Raw genomic sequence first — 9,778 nt, forward strand, 5'->3', positions numbered from 1 at the left:
TTTTGATAAAGTGAATGTTTTTAATGCTGTATATGCTAGTATTATGTGATTATTGTGATATAATGTTTCTAAAGTCATTTAAATAATGAAATATTTAGCCCAGTTCATAATGGGACTAAGCTATAATTTTTCACATACAATGAAAAATAAATATTTGAACATATTTTTTATTTATTACCATTACAAGTGATAATATTCTCACAGGAAACCTCAAAAAATTACAGAAAATAATTATCAGCATTAATGGGTTTGTCTATTGTCTCTGATACATTTATTGTCATTAATGCTATTCCAACTTAGTGGTTTTGGACCAAGATGTCCCCTTAGTTACAAAAGTGTTAATTTATGTTAATTAAGAAATGCATATTTAAAGCCTGATCAAGAGAAAAACCATTTGAAACTTCTTGAGATAGATGGAATTGCCACTAATGCTTGAAAGTAGGTAAAATGTTTTTGTTTCTATATGTACCGTAAAATGAAGAGATATGGTGCATAACCTGTTACTGTTTGAAAATTGTCTTACATGGATTAAAAAAGGATTTAAGGCAAAAAACCCAATGTCAATGCTTATAAATTTTTCTCAGCTGCCAACTTGAAAATCAAGCTCCAAAATTAGAGCATTATTGAAAATATGTCACTTTGGAGCCCTAAACCTTTAGTTTCATGTGGGTGTTTTCTTATCTTCTAGAGAGTATAAATTCTAGACTCCATGCAGACTACACCCTGCTAATCACTTTAGGATGCTATCTACAGTCAGTTCAATGCATAGAGCAAACAAGAGATTTTTTAGCAATCAGTTCATTATAAATTTATTGATCTAGTTATGTATGAGTATGAGATATCAAGTATGAGTATGATGATGCTGATATCCATGATACTTTAACTGGTTTGCTCATATATCATGTAGTTAAAAGCAGTGTGGACTGAGGAATTCTAGAGGGGTATTAAAATGACCAGTATGAATAGCATATTCGAAAGTAGGACCTGAAAGCTTAGAAATCAGGATCTGGACATTCAGGATCTTTCCACATTCAGTCCATTATATAAATATCTGTTGATGATATCCCTTTTCAGCTGTGATTGGTTGGGGGGATTGTGATGTCCTTTCCAGCTGTAATTGGTAGTTCCCATACATGGTATGTGTACAGTGTACTGGTTGACTTAATTATTGAAATAAAAATTAATACTTATCTTAAACTTAATCATTCTGGCATTACAGGATTAGAATTTTCCTAATTGTTTTTGAAATCTGGTGACTCCAACTGGACAAATTTTCAATACATTTGGAATCTTGCAGCCTCGTTCCTGCACTTTTGTTAACAATTAGATAGGAGTTAATTCATCTGGCGGAAATTGCACGGTTCCAGAAATGGCGGGGGCAGGAAAGCTCTAGTTGTGGCCCTAATGGTAGAAGTTTTCCATGCTTGGTTCATTACAAACAAAGGGCCTGGAAAATTTTGAAAAAGTCCATCAAATAAAAGAAAAAATATCAATTAAACACAAAACAACTAAACAATATTAAAACAAATCAGAGGTACTACTGACTATTATACAATTGAAACAGTTTGTCCACTTCTGATCACCCTTTTTCTTTATAGTCAGTCACCTGGCAGAGCACTGTATCTAAGGAAAGCTTTCTACCTTGGATGAAAAGCTTTTATTATAAGCAAACTTCCATTTCTAGAATTCCACACTGGACTCAAAAGAAAGGGCAAAAAAAAAAAAAAGTCTCAGCCTTGCAGTTATGCTTCAGTGTTTCAAGTTTTCAAGATCAGAACAGCTTACATAATACATATAAACAATTGTTTCATTGGTGATTTTACTGAATCACAGGCAAATATTCTCCATCCTTCAGGGTCTCTAGAGATTCAATGTTTCCATTTTCCCCATTTGCTGGAATTGACACTAAGGTACACGGTCTACACCTCCGTCTTGCCCTGAATGCTGAAAAGGAAGGATAATAGTCACGACTTAAGAGTGATAATTAATGGCTTGTAATTACTTCCCATTTCTGTTTCCAGTTCCTCACTACAAAGTGACAAACCAGAAATTCCTAACACCCCCTACATTTTAATATCAATATCACTCTAAAGAATTCTACATCCCACAATGTCTACCACAAAAACACATGTGCTTCCCTTTAAGCAACACCAACATTGACTCATACTTAGTCATGCTGCATAAAACTCAATCATAATTTCATTATAAACAACAACCTAGAGTCCCTTTCTTAACCTTAGTTCCCCCATGAAGTTTGTTGAGGTTGCCATCCTTGCAAGGAAAATGTTTTGCAGTCATTAACCTAACCTTAGGTTCTAATACCATGGGTCAGTCCTGCTTTGACCCAGGCTGTCAGGCTGTGTGGCTTTATTACATATAGTTTGCTTCTTAAAAAAATAACTTGGCACTCCTCACCTAACCCCAGATTCCATTAGCTGTGTACAGGCTGGAACAGAAGTCCTTAGTCATTACCTTAAATAAAGTAACCAGGTGTCCTATCCCTAACCTGTCATTAACTTGGTGAGTCTTCTTTTGTCCTCTTTTTTGAGGACTTGGTTCTTCACCACTCGCCTCAGTCATATTCGACAACCAAAGGGACACATAGCATCCGCAGAAGAAGATCTGCTAATCCAGCAAAAGGCTGCTTGAATTACAATGACCGAACATCATGAATGATTGAACAAATGATATAACATGAAAAAGTTGAAAAACAGGAGAATACCCAGTTGCTAGAGACATCAGATAAAAAATTGACATCATTGTAATCTTGATAAAATTAGTAATCATTTAATAAACACGCTTACCCAAACTCATTACGTCTCTCATCGATAGTTAAATTCTTGCGATAAGAAGACATACCTATGGAAACCAAATAAATGAACTTTAAAAGTTTATTCAGCGCTACTTGTGTTCACTAAAATTAACCTAGTAGTGAAGCATTGTATCTTCTAACGTATTAAATTTGAATATATATGATTGGAATACTTTCAAATGAATATATTCACTATGAAAAATACGCAATATTAGCGTGGATGCCCGCAACGCGGTCAGTGCTGTGCGACACATGCGCATGCGGCCTCAAGCTTTCAGTGAACCAGTCACTGAAAGCTTGAGGCAAATATGCTAACTTAAAACACTGCAATGCCGCACATAAACTGTTTAATCCTATGTAAGTTCCCAAAGCTGCTCGCAAACATAAAACGTAATTCTAATGTCACTGAATTTTAGCAATTATGGTGAAAATATTCTCAATGCTTTATCTTTGCATTTGATAGACGGACATTTTCCATCCATTCGTTTCATGAATCTTCTCAATCACAATTTCCATTTCCATCCATTAACCGTCACGCTATTATTTCAGCAATCAATTTCTGAATACAAAAACATAATTTTAATTTTTCTTACCCGCATCCCCTCCTTTAACTATTCACTAAGAATATAGGTTTCTTTCATCATTTCAATCAAATGTCCATTAGCCACCACTGAATCAATTCTATCAATGAATTTCACCAATAAATTCCTGCTATTATGATAAGCACCTTCCATGCTTTACGCAGGCATCTGCTACAATGCCTGTAGGCTATGCACTTAGATTCAATCCATCTCATCAGTTGCTTACCCATTATCCTCCATTAGCCCTTTCTGACTCAATACTATTAATAAATTTCTGCTCTGAAGTTCTTTTATCACAAAAAAGCTCTTCCATGTTTGATATACCGTCAACCGGGGCAACTCGGGACTGGCGGGGCAACTCGGGGCGCACCTCTGACACGTAAAACAGTCATAGTAGCGAAACTAATTGGAATATTGCTAAACTAAATATAGTGGCTTAAACAACAACATTTTTCCTATCTATGTAGTATAAAGGAAGTCGAAAAATACGACATTTACTAGCTTTGAAAAATTCCTGAAAAAAATGGTGAAAAAATGTCCTCTTCCTGTTGTTAACATTCGAGCAACTCAGGCACCCGCGTCCTCTCCCCTCCATCCCTCGGCCGTTTCCATAAGGTTAGGCGAAAACCAAAACAGAACGGCTGCTGCGTGGCTACAATCAAAATTACGCTTATGCTGGCTCGAATGCTACGTGCAACTAGTCAAGCAAGTGGCACGCCGCAAAAAAATAACGAGTACACTAGCAGTAGAAAGACGTGCCAATAATAGAATTGCTGCGTCAGCAAGAACGAAAAGAGAGAATGGGGGCAACGTCCGTGCAAGGCTACAGAGCACACAACAAGCACTTAGAGAGCTCTTAGGCACCACACAACCTACCCACGTGGAAGCTCAGTTAACACTCCGCTAGAATGAAACACCTCTTTCATTTCAATGGAATTCTGACGAAGGCCTATTGCTCGTCCAATAATTAGATGCTCAAAAATCTAGGTATTCTCTTAGGTCACAGCTTCTTCTTCTCTTCACCATTTGCAAATCAAATGCTTACTTTGCAAATCAAATGCTTACTTATCGATGAATGCTACGTCCTTATAGTTACGGCGGGTCCCCATTATTTGCAACTTCTGCACGCGACACCTAAATGCTGGCCGCTTGAACGATTGTCTCTTGAATTCCAGTCACATGATCGCCGGCCAATTGAATGCTAACCTCTTCAATGATACAATTGCCATGTACGTATTCAGATCTATATCAACAGCCATTAAACATGGAACGTCGGTTCGAAATCTTAGCCTAAATTATGCATGCGCCGTAGATACGACATATTTTTAAGAAACCAGTTAAAATACTTCGATGATAATAGTTCGCTAGATCCTTAAAATTATAGGAAACAATACACAAACATCGCTGCATTTAAATATTTATGTTTAGCGAGCAGACGTTTTGTTCGTTTCGATCTATCAAAAATATATGGACTGCTTGAAAATCTGCGTTTGGAGCTGCAACTCAGTACGCATGCTTGAATAGCTATATCACTTCATTACCAATAAAATTCAGTTCTTTTTCTAATATATGTTACAAGTGAGATAACGTCTCAAAAGAATGTGGAACACGGCCTATTGTTCTTGACTTTATATGAACACTGGGCAGCAGGTAATCTAACCAATTTTCCATATGCGCCATCTGGACTCGTTTGGGTCTTATCATTGTAATTCCAAGCCTTGTGGTGGTTTGTAAAAGAAATTCTTTCCAGGGTTCAATGCTTGGAATTGGCTATACTTCTCATAAACTCAATATATTGACGTTAACCAACCTTCATTAACAATTCTTCATATAGCCCGCACAGCAGCCCACTAACAATGTTCCTATTTCAATACGAAAACCAAGACCAGTCACCAGTGTTAATCAATGAAAGATATCGTTTCCAGCGATCGAAGCATGATAGCGGACATATTATTCAACCACCAAAGATGAAGATATTATCCAATTTACGTTATAAACGATACATTTTGCTCACATTATAGCTCCCAGACTTTATTCATATATTAACGTGCAACTTCAATCAACTCATAATAAAATTATCACTTCAAACCAGCCGTAGCAATCCGACGATCACGGACACAGATCTCGCTTTCCGCTATCCAGGAAGTAGACCAATTATCAGGTATTCATATCTATTTCAACAGTCATCAAACATAGACGAGTCTAGCGAAGAATCTTAGGGTAATTTCTGTACGCGGCATAGCTACATGTCATTAAAGAACCTATAAAAAGACTATGACAATTTTTTAATATTTTAAAACAGTATACTATCTGAAACAACGTACAGAGTACAGACTTGGCTGCGATTTAGTATATTCATATAGCATGCAGATGACTTGGTTCTTTCGGTCCATGACGTATAACTTCATGGCTGCAAACTATGCACTTTGAGCTGCAACTCAGAAAGCGCGCCTGAAAGCTTTCTTTCATTTCTACATTACCATAATAGAACGCTCTAGTTTCAATGTTGGTCGCAAATGAGCTAACGTATAGCTCCCGTGCTATATGGAACGCTGGCCTCTTCAATTTGTTATACTAAGGCTATCCAATCTTCATTAACGATCATTCATATCACACTCATACTAATTCATTCTTCTCGTACTAATCAGCCATCGAACATTGATCATATTTCATTATGAATGAACAGCCCAGCTCTAGTCAATTAAAGATTCTAGTTCCAGTGATCGATGCATGAAAATCACCGAGATATTCTTCCATCAACGATGCTAACAATGTTCAACTTACATTTCCATCTATTCATATCGCTAATATGCTAACCCTACACGCAGTTCATATTTGAACACGAAGCTAGTAACTCACATCATAGCCAACATATTACTTCATGAATGTCATGCGTACGGTTCGTTTTTAGTATTAGGATTAATAACATAACGGACAAATTCCCGACACATCAGACCTCGTCGTTCTAAATAGATCGATTTCATGTTTTCTGATACATATGAATTTCTCTAAATCACGGACGATACCTCAGATCAACGCTTGATACTATTTGTACTGTACTAACCGCGCTCAGACGTTCATTTGCTTTATTCATAGCAAGAATTACGTCACGTGCATGAAAACAACCAATAGACGACCGGCATGAAGAAGTGAAAGTGAAAGAAATATGTTTGACTATTCTTGAGGTTAGGTTTTTCATTCAATCTCAGATCTTCCTGTACTACCATTAAGCATCAGAATTGGGTAACGGGTAAATAAAAACAATAATATTTAGTTGACATTCAACTTATTTTTTCGTCGTTCAAGCTTGACTTCTTAAATGTTATACAACCTTCGTTCTCTATATCCAACCTGATTTAAGGGCAATAACTTTGGAGTTTCAATGAACATAATCTTTATTTTGTCCTAGAGGGCTCCATCGCCCTCCATCCGCCACCCATCTACAGCTGACGGCTGTAGGTGTTGTGGGGCAAACAAGGCAGCTTCAACCAGGGCCGCCAGACCAGATGAACGGAAAATAACCCTGCAAAAAGCACTAGCATTTAATATTCATTGCACAATCACTTAATGAAAACTATATTCATGGATATATGCAGCAATAAAAAAAATTAATACACTATAGCTAAATTCAATTGAACATTATCGTATTTAGTATACTAATGTGGTTATTAAATTAGAATTTAAAAAATTGCAACTTCAACGGAGGTAGGACACATTTAAGGTATACTAAGTGACGACATTGCACATGCAATTCAATCAACTGCATGCAACTTCACTCATTAAAGTATTCTATCAAGTTATCAATAATGAAATATAACCGCTGCGCTGTCTGATCTGACGCACTCAATTGTTGCTTCCAAGGTGAACCGCAAGAAAGGCGAGATCACTGAGATAACTCTGCAGAAGCATGCACCTTTATTATTAAATACACATTCATTACCGGTACTCAAAAACAATAAATAAATGTTAAATATATCACGAATGTTAACTCATTCAAGTCCATTCGGACTTAAATGAGACTCAGCTGGTTCGGACTCAGCTGGTTTACTTTTAAATACAATCCATATTTGAATATACATATAGTACAAAACCACCCATCCTAGCTTCCAACGAGCCGCCGACCTGAGTCACTTAACTGCTGCGGAACGCAGGTAAGCGCCTGCGGCGAGCAGAGCTCGAAGCAGCTGCTCTTGGCAGCTGCTTCGAGCTCGGAAGTACCATACTTTTAATTCTACTAGTACTTACGACAAGTGGCGCTCTTAGGATCCTTCCGTGCCAGCCTCGTGGACTGCAACTGCAGCCTCGCAGACCCGGTGTTCTTCTGACCGCGTGCACTATACCAGACAACGCCTCGCACACCGCTCCGAGAACATGATATCTGCACAAAAAATGGTCATATTGAATAAATTTACAAACAAATACTGGCAACAAAAGGTAAGCTGATACACCATCGATTAACAGGCCACTTTAGCTGAGACAACATGCCTGAGGCATTAATTAATAGAGCAGAAAACATAGTTAATGAAACTACAATGAATAAATCAAACATAAAGTTAAAAACAAGAGAATACATGGCGCAGGAAAATACATGGAATTTGATACGTAAAGCATTCATATTGAAGTTAAAATGTAGGTATTCACAACTTTTATACAAAGATAAATTTTGAGAATGGTATGCTGGATGTGACATAATGTTTACATTATACAAGTATTACGTATAACACTAAAGTTGTCTTTGAATCCTAAAAATTTTAAAATTAAATGACTGCATCAAAGATTTGAAGGTTTAAACTGTTATTAAATCTTCAAAATTATTTTGGTGGCACACCAGCATTGTGATGTCTTGCCTTTGAACACATTTGCCCTTAAATACCTACAAAATACAGATATCCAAGGCAATAATACATCTTGACATTTGAAGTGGTTATGACAACATATCCACACTAATGCTGGCACTGCTTCAAACTTTCTTAGTGACAATAGAATACTCACTGCACTATTCCAAACTCTGGACGAGCTGTCTTCTGTCTCTTCTATGGAGGACTCTGCAAAAATCAAAGATATTATAATAAATTGGGTGATACAAAAATGAAATCTGCTAAGTAACAAATTAAAAAAAAGTGAATGTATTAACTCACTAAACAGAAGAAAGTAGTAAAAGTAACAGTTACAATAATGATCCTGAAAAGTACAATAGAAACATCAATATAAACTAGGTTCAGATCGGACCTGTCGTGTGCTGCTCAAGCATTGAGACCACACCTGTCAGGCTCTGTGAACAAACAGGGTCCAAAAAGTTTTTAATTTAAATTAAAACAGCAAGACACAATATGTACACTGTACACAAATATCACAAATATGTTTGGCTGACCAATACTTGAAAACATTTAAAACCAAAAAAAATTCTTGAGACAGGCAAGCTGTATAATAAACTAGTGTATAATTTTGTGAAGCAATTGTAGCAGACAAGCATGTGTACCATGATTTGCAATGCAGTTCCACAGTACATGCATTGAACAGGTTGAAGCCCTTTGAATTCAGACTAAGATGAAACTGGGAACCAGTATAGTAAAACTGAAGCCTACACAGCAGAAGGTCTATATCAAATAATAATACCTCAGAGATCTGTGAAGTCAGAGATGTTGTAGCCACATCGAGGTCTGCTTCTTCCTGGCAATCCTCCGTATAGTGACCAAATCTGTTACAGCTGGAGCACCTCCTTTTCTTGGGCTTCTTTTTTGGACCCATCTGTAAGATTCAATTGAATTTGAATATTAAAGCTGAAATTCTACAATGTCTCAATGATATACTATAATATAAAATATATTAGGGTGTCAATCAAATTAATGGTAAATAAATATAAAATTCAACTTTTCCATAATCTCATCCACCTAAAGATGTTCCTTTTGACCCAAAATTTATCAGTTTTTAATGTCCATTTGATATTCTTTATGACAATATTTAATTACATAACATAACATAACATAACATAACATAACAATATCAATACTAATTAAATAATCGTCTATCATCCCACCATGTCTATCGCACCATCTGCTTCCATTAAAACCAACATCAACATTGACTCAGCGTCAGATATACTGCGTGTATGTCAGATACGACCTTACGACTCCGTTAGTTCATAATTTCACTATAAACAACAACCTGTAGTCCCTAACCTAACCATAGTATCCCCAGATAGTTTGTTGATGTTGACACAATCATGTCCAAGAGCATGCTCATCCCTACAAGGAAAATGCCTTTCGGTTCTTAACCCAACCTCAGGTTGTCTCATCGAGTCGGCCCTGCTCTAAAAAAAACTTGGCCCTCCTTACCTAACCCCAGATTCCATCAGCTATGTCTGTGCTGCATCAGAAGTCCTCAG

The 9,778-nt window shown here is 36.7% G+C and overlaps 1 protein-coding gene across 2 annotated transcripts in view; it reads right to left on the reverse strand.

Annotated features, from left to right (window-relative positions):
• Positions 1-6,770: 6,770 nt before the first annotated feature.
• LOC108668484 overlaps positions 6,771-9,778 on the reverse strand; it is a 49,225-nt gene continuing 46,217 nt past the window's right edge. Inside the window, exons 2-6 of one of the 2 annotated variants that reach the window (XM_018155716.2) lie at positions 9,010-9,141; positions 8,656-8,665; positions 8,386-8,438; positions 7,639-7,771; positions 6,771-6,916 (exon numbers count right to left, since the gene is read on the reverse strand). In XM_018155716.2, coding sequence (XP_018011205.1) covers positions 6,834-6,916; positions 7,639-7,771; positions 8,386-8,438; positions 8,656-8,665; positions 9,010-9,141 — 411 coding nt within the window. In that variant the 3' untranslated portion in view covers positions 6,771-6,833. Of the gene's footprint in view, positions 6,917-7,638; positions 7,772-8,385; positions 8,439-8,622; positions 8,666-9,009; positions 9,142-9,778 lie in introns of both variants that reach the window. The other variant, XM_047882286.1, reaches the window with a different exon arrangement.

Source organism: Hyalella azteca, unplaced genomic scaffold (genome assembly GCF_000764305.2).
Source record: "Hyalella azteca isolate HAZT.00-mixed unplaced genomic scaffold, Hazt_2.0.2 contig10098, whole genome shotgun sequence".
NCBI lineage: Eukaryota > Metazoa > Arthropoda > Malacostraca > Amphipoda > Hyalellidae > Hyalella > Hyalella azteca.